General features: G+C 41.0%; 1 protein-coding gene across 2 annotated transcripts in view; it reads right to left on the bottom strand.

Annotated features, from left to right (window-relative positions):
• Nucleotides 1-1,439: 1,439 nt before the first annotated feature.
• Nucleotides 1,440-16,995, bottom strand: part of stub1 (STIP1 homology and U-Box containing protein 1) — a 41,824-nt gene continuing 26,268 nt past the window's right edge. For both annotated transcript variants that reach the window (XM_087997656.1, XM_087997657.1), the window contains 4 exons: nt 16,028-16,118; nt 9,678-9,734; nt 4,597-4,713; nt 1,440-4,500 (listed from right to left, as the gene is read on the bottom strand). In XM_087997656.1, coding sequence (XP_087853782.1) covers nt 4,375-4,500; nt 4,597-4,713; nt 9,678-9,734; nt 16,028-16,118 — 391 coding nt within the window. In that variant the 3' untranslated portion in view covers nt 1,440-4,374. The remainder of the gene's footprint in view (nt 4,501-4,596; nt 4,714-9,677; nt 9,735-16,027; nt 16,119-16,995) is intronic.

The following is a 16,995-nucleotide window of genomic DNA, read 5'->3' as shown; positions in this document are numbered from 1 at the left end:
AACTATTGACACGTGCTCCCTTTACAACCTTCTGATAATGTAGAAATACAGAAATTAGTTTTCAGTTGTGGGAAGGCAAGTTGTACAACTACAGAACTGTCAAAATGAGATATAGAAAACTATTCAAAATGTTTGTTTATTTCCACAGTACTGTGGCATTCAATGCTACTGTTTGCCTAGCACACCAGATGGCAGGAAATAGAATATGTTCTGAATGGAATCTGATTCTCCCTTGTATTCAATTATTGAGGAGTATTTCCATGGCACTTCCAACATTGATTTTACCTTTTTTTGCACAGAGACACAAGACTGCAACCCATATACAAATAAAAAGAAACAAGGATTGGCACAATTGTGAACTACGTATAGTTCCCGGTGAAAAAAATAAATCTTTGAATGTAAACCTGAGAAAAAAGCCTCTTCATTTCAGCATGTAAGGTAATTAAAAATGCCATATAGACTGTGGCTGATTGAGTTTTAACATTACTGAAGGGGCAAATTTTGCCAAAGCTTTTCATCTTCCATGTATCAGGGCAACTGAGAGAATACCAAGTTTCAACTGATCATAGTTTATAATGCAAAAGAAAAAGCTGTGTACCCTCTAATGTTTATTCTTCACCATTGAACTTTAGGTCTGGACTCTTTACAATGCTAGTGCATATTATCACTAGATTATTCACCCACAAAGTTATAGAGCCTTTATTCTGCATCTGCCATAATCACAGAACCTATCAAGGGCAATCAGTACATTAAGACAGTACAGTATAACAATAGACACTAATCATCAGAATTACTGAAAACTGAGGTAATCTAAGCAGAAAAATTTACTAACCAAAATCCATAAATCTTAGTTATAGAACGTTTAGCAAGTTTAGGCTGTCTTATCCATCACTTGTTCAGATAATATTGCAGCAAGGTTTTTTTATTACTCTGCCCCAATACTCTTAATATGGAAAACTAAAATTATTTGATTTACCAGCATTACTTCATGTGTCAAAAAAGTTCTGCAGCTTGAGTTTCAACAGTTTGATCAACTCAAGAAGAATCATTCTTTCATACAAACAAGGCCAGATAGGAAATGATCCCATGGTCAATTGTGTTATCAATATTTCTACCATCCACCCAAAGCCAGGTCCCAATAGCCCAATTATAGGTGCTCAAAAATCCAATTCAGCTCTTAGACAATATCAGTTATCGATCCTGGCATGATCTGTGGAATACGAAGAGAACTGCAGAAAAATTAACCCTCCAGATCATTCTTGCAAAGCTTTGTGAATGGGTTAGCTTTGTCAGAATTCTGGGAAGTTAACTATCAACTGGGATGATGGGAGGGACAAAAGTGATTAAGATAAATTCACGAGCAAGTGAATTTTCCAAAGAAAGTACCTCCATTACATTCACACACAAGAACTAAGGAGGAAAAAGAGTCAACAATAATCAATTGTTCCCATGACATGTAAGAAACATGTGTTAGTTTATTAGGTCATATGGTTTTACTCCTAATCAGAAACTATCAGGTAACATTAATCAATTTCTGGAATTCACTGTAGATTGGAAAACTCCTTTAATTATTATCACTAGTTAACACACTATTAAACAAACAGTGACTCTTCAAGTCTTAGACAGTATTAAATCCAATCCAGATTGAGGATGGTTTTCTCTCTCAGACAGCTAATTAGATAGATGCCTCCAATCCACAGCAAAAGGCATCTTAAAATAGTTTCAGTCAGGAGGTTTACACACCCAGGATGCAATTCATGAAACGTGAATAGCTGTAACAGTTAAACAATACATTCAGTTTGTTCCATATGTTGGCTGGGATGCAAAATCTTGATTCCTATACCAGCAATGTTTCCTAGCCATGTCCAAATTATCTTAGGGTCACTGATCAGGACAGCATGCAGAAAACTCAATTTAGGCCATTCTCCTCTTAGGATTGGATGTTGATGAACCAAGGTGAAGGGAGGTGGGCAAGACTAATGTTTAGAATTTATTTTTAAAAAGCCGGTTTAGAGCAAAACTTGCCCTTCATACAGAGCAATAGTAAATGAAGAACAATCAGGTCAGTCACGTTCTTTACTGCATGGGGACTACACAGAAGTGATCATTTTTGAATTGACTTTGGTGCAGTGGAGTATCCGCTCCACAGTTTAAGATATGAAACAGTAACTTCAGCCATGCTTCAAATCCAAATCATCTACACAGCAATACAAACCAGATACTGCATGTAAACTCTGATATTTTAACAACTGTTTAATTCTTCATCTATTTAATAAAGCATACACAAAACACAAAGGTGACTTCAGGTGCCTCGAAATTCATACATTAAATATTTAATCATCAAAATAAAACTGAACTGAAATCACTGCAGTTGTAAATCTCTGGTCACTTTTACCCACGTTACATGGTTGGAAACAAACAAAAAAATGAAGCTATGGGAGCAACTGTACATGGAAAGCTAGAATAGCCCATTTCACCCAAAGCAGGTACACAAAGCAAAACTTATTTCTTGGCCTTGAGTTCCTGATTGTACTCAGGGATATGAACTAATCAGTGTCCAAAATCCCAGTGGCAGCAGAAAAAAAACCCAAAGCTATAACACACCCAAGATGATGCAACATCAAATAACATTCTCCATCCCAATAATCCTTCAGTGCAATGAGATATCATCAGTACAGAAACCCACACTTTGCTGTGATATCTCACTACCATATCCATTGAAAAGATCAGAAGTAAGTAAATGTGTAGAGGAAGAGGGGAGGATATGGGCAGTTACAGAATGAATAATTTACACGATAACCAAAATTACAATCATTTATAATTTTATTAAGGTAATGAATACTCCCTTTAAGAGGGACGTACCAACCTAAAAATGTGAATATTTTAATACTTGCATTCAGATGTGCCAGATTCTGATTTTCTGAAAAGTATTAAAAATAAAATTGATCAGAAACCTCAGATTGCTATGTTAAATACTGCTAGAAAGACATTAAAGTCAGGGATTTCCTGGGCTAACGTTTTTCAGTAACCCTTTTTTAAAGATAGGACAAAAACACATGGGAAAGCAATTGAAATTTGCAGACTTCACAGTTACCTTCCTATCTAAAAATATGTTTGTGTGGGGGGTGTGTGAGGGGAATGATAGGCAGGGAGGGAGGGAGAAGTCCAAAGGTCTGTTGAATAGATTGCATTTCTTTGAATTCAAGTGTTTCTGCTTTAGTTTTCAGTGACTGAGCATTAACGGTTTATTACATTTGTTATGAGTTATTGAACTACTCTTACTAATGGACAAACTACCTGAACAGCTTCTAGTCACCACTTTACTTTAGGCACAGATGAGCATGTTGCTTTAGCGGCTGATCTAAAATGATCCATGGTATATGTGTAATAAAACTTTCCAAAACATAATCACAGACTTTACCTTCAATTCATATCACTGGCCTCTTTCCTTGGGACTGCTTGTTTATCACTGGCATGTCTTGCAGGTGTTACACTGGTGAGCTATGGATCCACAGAAATTTCAGTAAAGAACAAACCGCTCAACAAGATGTTTATGGCTGGATTCGGGTGCAGTCACCAAGAGCAACTCCAGAAAAGAACTGCCACACATCAATCTCAAATTCGCTCCCTGTAGGTGGATACCACCTATCTGAAGCAAACCCAGCACCAGCACCAAAAGCAGCGTTAAATTTCACTGCACAATTCTACACTGTCTTCTTGAGATACACCAGGTGATGACCATATAGACAGCAAACACAGAGAACTCTGCTTGGATTCCAGCTGAACAAGCCTACCAGCTGAAAGGCAAAGCATTATGACGGCAAACAGACCTAAATGAGGGAAAGGGGCAAGGATTGAAATTTAAATGGTGAATAAAATAAACTTAAATCTGCCAAATGTGAATGGAGATATATTACACGTTCAGGCATACAAACTGCTCAAGTGCACTTAATGTCAGGGACTTACAGAAATCAGATACAACATTTCACAATCAAAGCTCATCTCAAAGTCCTACAGAACAGAATTCACTTAATTTATCACATGATTAAAAAAGATAAAGAAACCAAAATCGAGTGAAAGAGACTATCCCCACTGCACCAAGCATTATTAAAGAGCCAGAAACACTTTAATAATCGTTCAAGGTTCAGATTTTCTGTGGCAAATGAGATTTACATACATGCATGTAAAGAAATTTAAACAAGCAAAATAATAAGTGACCCATCAGGCACATAGCCACAGATGTCCCCTGCACATCCCCTTTTTCTCCCTCGCTCGGGCTCTGTGGCTTGCTCACTCTCACTCATCTGGTTAGTACAAGTCATCGAGTTGCCGTTGCAGTGCAAATGTGCAAGTTCTGATGCTGTTAAATCCAGTTCAGTATTCTTCCACCCAGCCATTTTCTGATATAAATGCATCTATTACCTCCTTCATAGCCAGATTTGGAATCAACTGTTCTTGAGTCAAAGGGCTTCGCGTTACAGGATCAAAGTGCCCTACCCGCTGAAAAAAAAGCATAGATTAAATGCGTTGGCTTTGATGTACAGTGGAGGATCATAATGTTTCATAAATGGCACAATTTGTTTTTCCTTTCCTGACCTGAAGGTGTTCCTCTATATCTTTTCTGTCGTATGTAATCCCACTTGGTGTGATGCATGGCTCTCTCATCAACTCAAAACTGATTTTTCCACATAGGTAATCAGGAATATCTCGTTTCTACACAGAACAAAGAAGATCAGATTAGCTATAGGATAGCAATACGAGGATATTCTGCTACCTATTGGTATATCAATTGGTTTTCTGTATCAAACACTCTGAGGGACACATTTAACATGAACCTGTAACCTCATCATCCTTGTCTGGAGAGAAGAGAACAGCCCATGAGATCTGAGACACTATCATTATGACCAGGTTCAAGACAGTAGATAGATCCAACTGTGGAAATTACAGAGAGATTTTTCTATTGTCTGCCACTGAAAGGCCATTGTGAGAATCCTCAGTGACTGAAAAGCTCCTCCATGTATCAATGTGACTTCTGCCCATCAAGAGGTACAATGAACATGATTTCCAGTGCACAACAAATTCCAAAAGTCCAAGGAACAGCACCAATCACAGTACACAGCCTTCTTCAACTGCACATGGGTCTTCAACTCTGTCAACTGTGAGGAACTGAGGAATATCCTCCTCAAATTCAGAGTCTGAGAAAGTTCCTCACCATTCTCTACCTGTTTCACAATGACACATTCCTCACCAGCAGATTCACCAAGGGCCACAACAAGTGCAAAGTCGAATAAGGCTGTTTCATTACACCGATGCTCTTCTCCATTTTGTTCGCTACAACATTTCACCCCATCTCCTTGAAGGGTACCCCACGAAGGGTGGAGCTACCTGTAGGATGAGCGAAAACTCTTCAATCTTCGACTCCTCCAGGCCAGAACCAAGACCATCTCCAACTTCGGTCTTCAAGCTGAGCTGTAAAAACAATGCATGCGCGTGCACACACTCGGAGGCTTAGCTACAAACCATCATCTACACATTCATGGAATGAGAGACCGAGTCTTAAGCTAATATCTGGAAAACAAAGATTCTCTACCAGCCTCCTCTTGCCCAATCACGAACCATCAAAATCTATGATGACGCCCCTGGACAATGTCGATCATTTCCCATTCCTGGGAAGCCTCCTTCTAGCGAGAGCAGATAACTGAAACTGAATATTGACTCCAATGTGCCAGTGCAGCCTTTGGATATGAGAGGGATTGCACTGCTTGAAGTCTGAGCCCTCAAACTCAGCACCAAGCTCATGGTCTACAAGGCAGTTGTAATTACCCAGGCAAACAGGAAATTGTAAGATATGAGGTTTGGGTCCATCATTTTTATCAAAACAATTATGAAGTTATATGGTGGCAACTTGTGTATAGAATCATTCATAATAATGCCAAGAGAATCATCTTAAATTCTGCAAATAGTCTCTCAGAAATTTACAGGGAAAATTTAGAAATTGACAAATAGTTTAGAAATAGCAAGACTGAAACAAAAAACAAACTCGGGACAGAGCGCAGAACGATGTGTAGGCAATTTAACCCTTCCATTCTCAGTCAATTAATATGATCATGGATGATCTGAGTTGTGCCTCAACTCCTCATTCCTGCCTACTTCCCATTACCCTTTACGCCATTTCAAAATTTTAAAAAATCTGTATCCCTTCGTTAAATTCTTTCCTTGTCCCAGTCTCCACCCGACTCTTGTATAGTGGTAGACATCTCAACTCTGGCCAAAGTATGCCAAATTTAGCAAGGGTTCAAATCTCACTGGTGGAAGCGGGCTTAAGATCAGATCCTTTTAATCAATTATAAATTTCACATTAGTAGCATTTCTACAGAATTTGATTTTATTTATTATTGTCAGAGGAACTGGAATACAGTGAAAAGTATTGTTTTGCGTGTTAGTCAGTCAAATCATGCCTTACGTAAGCATGTCGGGGTAATAAGATAGAAAGTAGAATATAGTGTTACAGGTAAAGAGTGTGCACAGAGGATGGCCAACTCTAACACACGAGAGATCTGATCATAAGTCTGATAACAGCAGAGAAGAAGCTGTTAATGTGCGATTTCAAACTTTTGTACCTTCTGCATGCTGGAACAGCATGTAACCAGGGTGGGAGGGGTCTTTAATTGTATTGGTTGCTTTCTCTAGGCAGTGGGAAGTTTCTGAAACTGTGAATTTGAGAGTTTATGGATTTTATGAAATTGAACTTTCAGATCCCTACTGCAAGAGTGAAAGCACAAAAATGAAAGATTGTTCAGATATGTGTGTAACCTGAAAAATTTCATCCAGTAAGACACAGGTAATAATGCATTGCAAATCTGGCACTAGGCATGGCAATTGAGGTTATTGCCATGGGAGTGATTATAGTTGAAAAATGTGGTGCTGGAAAAACACCAGGCAGCATCCGAGGAGCAGGAGAATCGACGTTTTGGGCATAAGCCCTTCTTCAGGAATGAGGCTGGTGTGCCAAGCGGGCTGAGATAAAAGGTAGGGGGGAGGGGCGCTGGGAATACAATAGGTGGAAGGAGGTGAGGGTGAGAGTGATAGGCCGGAGAGGGGATGGGGGCGGAGAGGTCGAGAAGAAGATTGTAGGTCAAGAGGGCGGTGCTGAATCCAAGGGTTGGGACTGAGACAAGGTGGGGGGAGGGGAAATGGGGAACCTGGAGAAATCGACATTCATCCCGTGTGGTTGGAGAGTTCCTAGGCGAAAGATGAGGCGCTCTTCCTCCAGGCAGTGTGTGGCCAGGGTCTGGTGATGGAGGAGGCCAAAGACCTGCATGTCATTGGCGGAGTGGGAGGGGGAGTTAAAGTGTTCAGCCACGGGGCGGTTGGGTTGGTTGGTGCGCGTGTCCCAGAGGTGTTCCCTGAAATGTTCCACAAGTAGGCGGCCTGTCTCCCCAATGTAGAGGAGACCACATCGGTTGCAGCGGATACAGTAAATGATGTGTGTGGAGGTGCAGGTGAATTTGCGATGGATATAGAAGGATCCATTGTGGCCTTGGAGGGAGGTGAGGGGGGAGGTGTGGGCGCAAGTTTTGCACTTCTTGCAGTTGCAGGGGAAGGTGCAGAGAGTGGAGGTTGGGTTGGTGGGGGGTGCGGACCTGACGAGGGAGTCGCGGAGGGAGTGGTCTCTCCTGAATGCTGATACGAGTGGAAAGGGAAATATATCCCTGGTGGTAGGGTCTGTCTGGAGGTGGCGGAAATGACGGAGGATGATACGATGTATCCGGAGGTTGGTGGGGTGGAGGGTGAGGACCAGTGGGGTTCTGTCCTGGTGGCGATTGGAGGGGCGGGGTTCAAGGGCGGAGGTGCGTGAAGTGGAGGAGATGCAGTGGAGAGCGTCATCGACCACGTCGGAGGGGAAATTGCAGTCTTTGAAGGAGGCCATTTGAGTTGTTCGGTAGTGGAATTGGTCCTCCTGGGAGCAGATGCGGCGGAGGCAGAGGAATTGGGAATATGGGATGCTGTTTTTACAGGGGGCAGGGTGGGAGAAGGTATAATCTAGGTAGCTATGGGAGTAGATCGGTTTGTAGTAAATGTCTGTGTTGAGTCAGTCGCCTGAGATAGAAATGGAGAGGTCTAGGAAGGGGAGGGAGGAGTCTGAAACGGGCCAGGTAAATTTGAGGTTGGGGTGGAAGGTGTTAGTAAAGTGGATGAACTGTTCAACCTCCTCGTGGGAGCACGAGGTAGCGCCAATACAATCATCGATGTAGTGGAGGAAAAGGCGGGGGGTGGTGTCAGTGTAGCTGCGGAAGATGGACTGTTCCACATATCCGACGAAGAGGCAGGCATAGCTGGGGCCCATGCGGGTGCCCATGACTACTCCTTTGGTTTGGAGGAAGTGGGAGGATTGGAAGGAGAAGTTGTTAAGAGTGAGGACCAGTTCAGTCAGTCGAAGGAGGGTGTCAGTGGAAGGGTACTGGTTGGGTCGGCGGGAGAGGAAGAAGCGGAGGGCTTGGAGGCCTTCGTGATGGGGGATGGAGGTGTATAGGGACTGGATGTCCATGGTGAAGATAAGGCGTTGGAGGCCGGGGAAGCGAAAATCATGGAGGAGGTGGAGGGCGTGGGTGGTGTCCCAAACGTAGGTGGGGAGTTCTTGGACTAAGGGGGACAGGACAGTGTTGAGGTCTGCAGAGATGAGTTCGGTGGTGCAAGAGCAGGCTGAGACAATGGGTCGGCCGGGGCAGTCGCGTTTGTGGATTTTGGGTAGGAGGTAGAAACGGGCGGTGCAGGGTTGTGGGACTATGAGGTTGGAGGCAGTGGATGGGAGATCTCCTGAGGTGATGAGGTTATGGATGGTCTGGGAGATGATGGTTTGGTGGTGTGAGGTGGGGTCATGGTCAAGGGGGCAGGAGGAGGAGGTGTCCGCGAGTTGGCATCTAGCTTCAGCGGTGTAAAGATCGGTGCGCCAAACTACCACTGGCGCAGTTGGCTCACCAATCTTCTACCCATTCTAATATGACACCCCCCCCCTCCCTTTCACCTGTGCAGTAACAATGCAGTTAACTCATCCCTCCATTTCATGAATGAATTCAGTCAAGTCTATATATCCACATCTTTCCATAAAGCCAGGTATAAAACAAATGATAAATTTGTTCTTGTGTCACATCACCACCAATTGGTTAATTACCATTTTATGTTCTTTCATTCATGGTGAATCATCAGCGGATTCATCATCATATGTATTCTACCCTGTTCACTGCCCCTTTGCTACATCTGCCATTGCCCCTTCACTACATCTGCCACCTGCCTTTGGTTTACTTTCTCTATCTTTGGGGATTAAAAAGAGAAGCAAAGAAAGCCCCAACAGCATGATTTAAATATAAACATATGTCAAAAAGTACAAGGACTGTCCAGGCTGTCCCAGCCAGACAATGAGCAGCCAACATCAACAACTCCTTCTGCTGCCACGTAATGCCCCAGGGTAAGCAACAACATAAAACAATTCTCTTTTCATCCACTTGGTCTGTGGTGAATAGAATGTCTTTATTGGATTTTATCTTCGACACTGAGACACTATTCTGTACAGCATGAACACATTTGGGTTGTATGAATAACAAATATTTTGATGCCAATAAAAACTAGCATATACACAACGATTGCATAAATCTCTAATTCCCCATTTAGCAACCCACCTTTCTCTTTTCATCCACCTGGGAGAATAAATCATCCATTTCATTCATGTACTTGTCCTGTGAAATGGAAGTAAAATGAATGATTAAGCATGAACTTAAGCAAATCACAATATACATTATCAATATAAAGCACAATTACAAAATCAGTTTCTGTCTAAAAGTAAATCAAATTAGCATGCATTCCCAAGATTTATCAATTCAGAAGCACTTTACAAATAAAGGGAGTAAATTAGATTACTGTACATTTTTCTTGTGTAGTAAACCATAAAGTTTGTTGTTCTTTCCTTCCTCTTAAGAGTGACCATGCAAACAAGGGGAGTGTGGGACACAATCCAACTACAGCAGGGAAAATACATGCAGGGAGGCAACGGACATACTTCCCTTTATCTGTTGACATTAAGTAGTATTTGTTTATTCAAATGATAAGCCTTTTCTAAGAGACATATCAAGTGATGGTCAAATCAGCTGTATTGAAGCCAATGAGGTGGTTAATAAAAATGAAACAAGACAAACCAATACTTAATTTGGTTTGTGGTTGTCACAAATAACAGAAAACTAAATTCAGCTTCATCACCGAAGTCATATCTCAGTTCAACACAATATATAACCGCTCAATTGGTTACAAAATGGTTTGTTTAAGGGAGGCGGCAAATATTATAATCGGCATAATAGGCCTATGTGCATGCCAACAGTTGACAACAGAGAATTGAAAGGGGGTACTAAAAATATGCCAATTTAGATATTGTGAATGTAAAGAACTGGAACTGAAGGTCTTTAGGACAGGTAGAATACATTTAAAAATTATTTTAGATTTATCACATGTATATAAAAAGTGAAAAGTGTTTTTCATGTGTTAAATGCAAGGTGTCACCATGATCCAGCACACTCTTGAAACACTGAATAAAAAAATCCAGTTACTGTTTCAGGGCATTTTCAAGCTTCTTTTATCAGGTCACTGAATGATCTAGTCTTTGAAGAGAGAACCTCTTGTAGTCAACCAGGAATTCTTGTATCAGATAATTCCTGTAGTCAACCAGGAAAAGCAATTTAAAAGCAACATTATTTAATAGAGCAATTCTAATGTAGCTTTATCAAAAGAGATGCAAACAGTATTGTCCTTTGCAAATTAGCAGCCTTTAATCACTGTATGCCTTGCTGAAATTTGTTCTATCACTTTACTATTGAATATTTATTTCAGACTTTAGCTGATAACAAGATCTCACTGCGGTGTCAGTTTGCTGCCTTTCTAGGACAGGGAGGTTCCCAACGTGGTACTGAAGTGCCACCACAAGCATTCCTAATTTTCTTTTGTCATCCCAGCCATGTTGAAACATATCAGAGCAAGTCAAAACATTCACTAGGAAGCAGAGAGTCAAGGATTACTGATGAGCATAACCTGAAGCACAAGAGCCAAGAAGAACAAGAATAAAATAGATGATTAAATCCAAAAAGATCACAGAGTCATAGAGATGCACAGCACAGAAACAGACCTTTCGGTCCAACTTGTCCATGCCGCCCAGACATCCCAACCCAATCCAGACCCATTTGCTAGCACTTGGCCCATATCCCTCTAAACCGTCCTGTTCATGTACCCATCCACCTTCCAACAGTAAATGCAATATTGCTATACAATAACATCCATTAAAATCAGTCCTTTAAAGACTGATTTATATTTTAATTACTGTTAGAAAAATAAAGATTCAAATGCTTTGACCATGACATTGACATTGTAACAGTGACTACGTTTCAAAAATATTTAAATGACTAAAGCGCTTTGGGAAATTCTGAGTTATTGACAGACACTAGATAAATGCCAGTTGTTCTTTCTTCAACCTCAGATAGTTGTACACACAGTACAAAAGTAATACAGTGGAAACTCGATTATCCGAACGTGATGGGCGGGCACTATTTCGGTCGGATAATCGATTATCTGGAAAATCGATTAAATGCCTTTCCTCTGGGGCTTGGAGTTTTGAAGTCTCCTCCCTATTCAAGAGACTGCAGCAGTACACAGCGCGCCAGCCCCGCTCCCCAATCCGGTCCAATCCCGTCCCACGTCCCCCCAACCCGGTTCAACTCCACCCTCCAATCCAGTCCAACTCCGCCCCCAAACCCAGCCCAACCCCACCCCCAGCACAAACCACGTGAGCCTCTGCTCCAACGCCCCGCGTCCACACTGGCCCCTCTCTGGGGCATCCGGACTGCACACCAACAAGACTGCTGCTGCAGCTGCCTTTGTGGGGTAAGTCTCCAAATAGCGCACACGCAGCGACACACACAACTTTTTGACAGGTTCCATGTTTGCCCTGTACAGGACAATGTTGGAGGGATTAATCCTGGAAAGGGGAGGGTTTAGGATACACCCCTGTGTAGAACTCCAGGGAAAGTGTGGGGAGAGAGAGGGCAGGCAGTCAGCCATTTGGAGACAGTGCCTGTTTAATGACTGTAAACAAAAGACGACATCACTGCTGGAAACATGTCTTTAATGTAATGTTTCTATCAGGACCTCGAGATTGCATTCGGATAATCCGATTTTCGGATAATTGAGTTTCGTCTGTACATTTTTTCTTTGCTTTTAAGCAACAAGAATTTAAAATGAAAACTACATTTCATTAGCCAGGTACGTGTAATAAACACACATTCGTTAGCGAAAGTGATTCCCTTTGATAAAGTATCATAACTAAAACACTGATGAATACAGCATTCGTAATACTGATATTAGTTTCAGCGTTTGAAGAAGTCATTGAACTAGAAACATTAACTCTGTTTCTATGTCCAAAAATACTTCCAGCACTTTGTATTGTAGTTTTTCTTATAACTGCTTGTTTCGATGAAATGAAGAAAGCGTCCATTACTTGCCATTATTCCACTGCCTGCCAAGATTTCAGATACTGTTTGCTTAACCTCTGAAGCAACATCTTTACATGAAAGGATAATGGATAAATGTCTCAGTTCTTGCAGAAGTGCATCCAGATCTATCAACACTGGAAGCTAACTGGCATTTATATAGTGTCTTTCAATAATTCAATTTCCCAAAGCACTTTAGTCATTTAAATATTTTTGGAACATAGTCACTGTTACAATGTCAATGTCATGGCCAAAGTATTTGAATCTTTATTTTCTAACAGTAATTAATGTGTAAAGCCTAATCCCAAAAGATAGTGTGAAAGAGCATTCAAATTACCAAAGAACATCCGAAAATGTCTCATTCATCAAGAAAAAGCTACTTCATTGTCACAACTAAGATACTGAAAATAATATAATACTTTTGAGACAGATTCCAGTCTTCTCATGGTATTCTGTCATGCTTTGATCCTGTTACTTCTATTAGTAAGGAAACTTGAATGATGATTTAGCCTGCATTAAGTTAACTAAATATGTTATTTACTGATGCCTGAATAATAGCAGATGTTATATGTAGTTTGAGAAGCAATTTACTGTGTTCACTGTTAAGTCTTAGATCTGGGGCAGTCTGTTTATGGTAGATAGTATGTGGACACAGAACCAACCAATAACACAAGAAAAACATGATTGAAAAACGAAATTGCAATCCACATGCAATTTATTATTTATTAAAAAAATTAAAAAATAATTTCTCCAGGTATAAAACATATGAACAAACAAATTAGGAGCAAGTAATAGGGCATTCAGCCCCAAGAGCCTGTTCCAGCTTTCATTAAGACAATGGCTGATCTGACTGTGGCCTCAAAGTTATATTTCCACCTAACCCCTGCAACCTTTGACTCTTATTAATTAAGAATCTCTCTATCCCAGGCCGAAAAATATTCTATGACCTCACCTTCACTGGAATATGATTTTATTTCACAATTTATGTGAAGAACAAGTATGATTTTGAATTTGTCACATGTATTTTACAGTAATACAGTAAAATGCAGTGAAACGTTTTCATTTGTCACCTTACATTTTGAATAATTTAAGGATAAGGAAAAAAGAAAAAAAAAGAAAGAAATAGCCTGAAAAGAGTCCATCCTGAGCCAGCTCATCACTCTGCCATCTACACCAGACCCAAGCAACATCAACGTCACCAATCCTCAGGCGATCATTCCCACAGGGCTGATACTCCTCAGTCACCGGCTCACTGCTGCCTGCGCCGGACCAACCAACATCAAAGTCACTTGGCCCATCTCGCTGATATTGGTGTCATATCCTTCCACCACCACCACCTGACCAACAACGAAGTCACTGATCCTCAGACATGATCTTTTGCCACTGGGCCTACGTCGCCTCAGACGATATAGCAGCTGCCGATTCCAGGTCCTGTGCTCGCTCTGGAAAAGTCAAGAGAGGGCTCACTCTTCTCCGCCCTGGGGAAGCTTGAGATCCATGGCTGCCCCACTCCAGGCCTGTGTCCAGGCCTGCTTGAGACCATTCAAGGTCCACGTCCTGGGCCAACTATCGCTGCCATCGATGCCTTCCAAACTCAGGACAAGGTCAGTAAGGTTTTAAAAAAGACAAGAGAAAAAAAAATAAGAATAGCAGTCGGAGCGGATGAGCTCTGGCACAGGAACCCTACTCCGCCATCTTGAACCGGAATATATCAAGTAGTTAAGTGATAGAACAAATGACATACAATGATTAAATATTACTAATTTGTTAAGTACAAGGAAAAAAAGAGCTCCAAAGACACTCAACCCTCTGAAAAATAATTCTCCTCACTACTGTCCTAAATGGGAGGCCTCTTATTATTAAACTGTGAGCCCTTGTTCTAGTCTACCCCACAAAAGGAAAGATCCTTTCATCAAGTCTCCTCAGGATTTTATGTTTCAAGAAGATCATTTCTTATTCTCTTAAACCTGAATAGATACCAGCCAAGCCTGGCCAATCTTTCCTCACAGGATGATCAATGATCTACCTATCCCAAGTGTCAGCTGTGGGAACCTTCTCAGAATTGTTTCTAATATATTTATTTCCTTTCTTAAAAAAAGGAGATTAAAACTATACACTGTTCTCCAGATGTGGTCTCACCCATGTTCTGTAGGACTGTGGCAAAACATCCCTATTTTCATATCCCACGCCCCAAGCCACAAGTAACAACATTCCATTTTACTAATCACTTGCTGGACATGCATATTCACAGTTTATAATTCATTTACTAGGTCACCAGATCCTTGTGTAACTCTATCCTGCAACCTCTCTACATTAAATAATATGCTGTTTTTCTCTTCTTCTTGCCAAAGTCAACAAGTTCACAATCATCCACATTGTACTTCATTTGTCAACCTTTTGCCCACTTACTTTGCTTATCCATAGTCCTTTGCAGTCTCCCTATATTCCCTTCAGAAATTATCTTCCTATATTTCTTTGGATCATGAGCAAATTTAGCAACCGTACAATAAGTCTCTTTATGCAAGTCACTGAGCAAACTGCATATAATTGAGGCCCCAGCACTGATCTCTGTAGCACCCTACTTATCAGCCTAAAAATGTCCCTTGTATGCCTTTGATTTCCTGTTATTGACCAATCCTTGACCCATACTACTATGTTGCCCCCTACATCTCGAGCTACTATTTTACATAGTAATCTTTGGTGTGGCACATTATCAACAATTTCTGGAAATCTAAGTTCAGCTCATCCTCTTTAGACAAGTTGTTTATTACTTCCTCAATTAGTCAAATATGATTTCCCTTTCACAAAACCATGATGACTCTGCCTGACTGCTACGAGAGTGGCCCTCTAAAACCTTTGTCATTATAGATTTCCAATGATAGGTGTTAAGCTGGGAGGCGGCAATGGTTTAGTGGTACTATCACTGGACTATTAATCCAGAAACCCAGGTAATGTTCTGGGTACCCGGGTTTGAGTCCCGCCATGGCAGATGGTGGAATTTGAATTCGACAAAAATTTGGAATTCAGAATCTAACAATGACCAAGTGTTGGGGATAAAACTATCGAGTTCACTAATGTCCTTTAGGGAAGGAAACTGCCATCCTTACCTGGCCTGGCCTACATGTGACTCCAGACCCACAGCAATGTGGTTGACTCTTAACTGCCCTCTGGGTAATTAGGGATGGGCTTTAAATGCTGGCCTAGCCAGAGATACCCTCATCCCGTCAATGAATAAAGAAAAAGAAAGTCAACTGACTCATGATATCCTGTCTCCTCGTTTTCTTAAATAGTTAAGGTCACATTCACTATTTTCCAATGTAAAGTGTACTCTGAAACGAAAAATAACCGGTACAGAAGTAATCTAATTGCTGGTGGGAAATGACTCAAATTATTTTAACTATGAACTAAAATATTCTTTTACTGGATTCACAAAAATGGTAGACCTACATTACAGTTTTGGAGTTCAAATCGTAAACACTCACAACAAAGAAAATAGGCCTTACGTGTCTGGCTTCTATCTTTGCGATTTCCATTCGGGTTCGAGAATCATCCACATTCTCTTCATAGTGTTTCCGTTTACATTGTTCCACTTCCCTATAAATTGAAAGAAAATGAGTAACACAGTGTCCCAACAAATCTCCATGGATGGGAGTATATCCTGTCACTACAGCAGCAAAACTGTTAATTTTGATGGACTCTAAACCAGAGAAGTCAAATATCCAGGGTCCTTTCTGCATAACCTTCCATAATCCCACCAAGAGTGCATTAGAAAGATAAAGCTGGCTCCTGGCCCTGAATGTACACTAGGGATTCTATAGGAATTTGTAAAGGCAGCAAAGCTTCTGCCCCTTACTTACAACAAAGCTCTACAAGGAGCTCACACAATCCAAGCTGCCCACCAGCTGCCACATGACACAGATGTAAGGCTCCTCAAGCCCAAAACAGCACCCACCAATGTGTCCAGGCTAAGACTGAACCTGTGAAGATTTAAGACCCCACTTTCAAAAACAAAAGATTATTGCTTTAAAAAGAGATCAGGGAAAGTGTCACTTTGTCCATCAGTATTTTTGAAACCCTTGCTCTTTACCTGGCACAGTATTGGACCATAAGATATAGGACCAGAATTAAACCATTCTGCCCATCAAGTCTGCTCTGTCATTTGATCATGGTTGATGTGTCTCAACCACACTCTTCTCCTTCTAACTTTTGATCCTCTTACTAATCAAAGCATGGCATAGTTTTTTAGCTTTGGAGGGCAATTTAACAAGTTTAATTACTTCATGACTTCACCATTCCCAAATCTAACGTTGTCAAGCACCATAACCACCTCCCCATGCCTCAAAATATACCGCCTTGTGTATTCAGTCTACAATTCTAACAACATCAGTCGCTTGCCTTCAATTATCTAGATCCAATGCTTTCTAACTCTTTTTCTAAACCTTCAATATCTTTATTACTTCTGTGAAAGCAT

The sequence above is a fragment of the Chiloscyllium plagiosum genome, unplaced genomic scaffold (genome assembly GCF_037043375.1).
Source record: "Chiloscyllium plagiosum isolate Xiang-an unplaced genomic scaffold, Cpla_swu_hap1 HiC_scaffold_20, whole genome shotgun sequence".
Taxonomy (NCBI): Eukaryota; Metazoa; Chordata; class Chondrichthyes; order Orectolobiformes; family Hemiscylliidae; genus Chiloscyllium; species Chiloscyllium plagiosum.
Note: the sequence above shows the minus strand (reverse complement) of the source record. Positions and strands in the feature narration are given on the sequence as shown.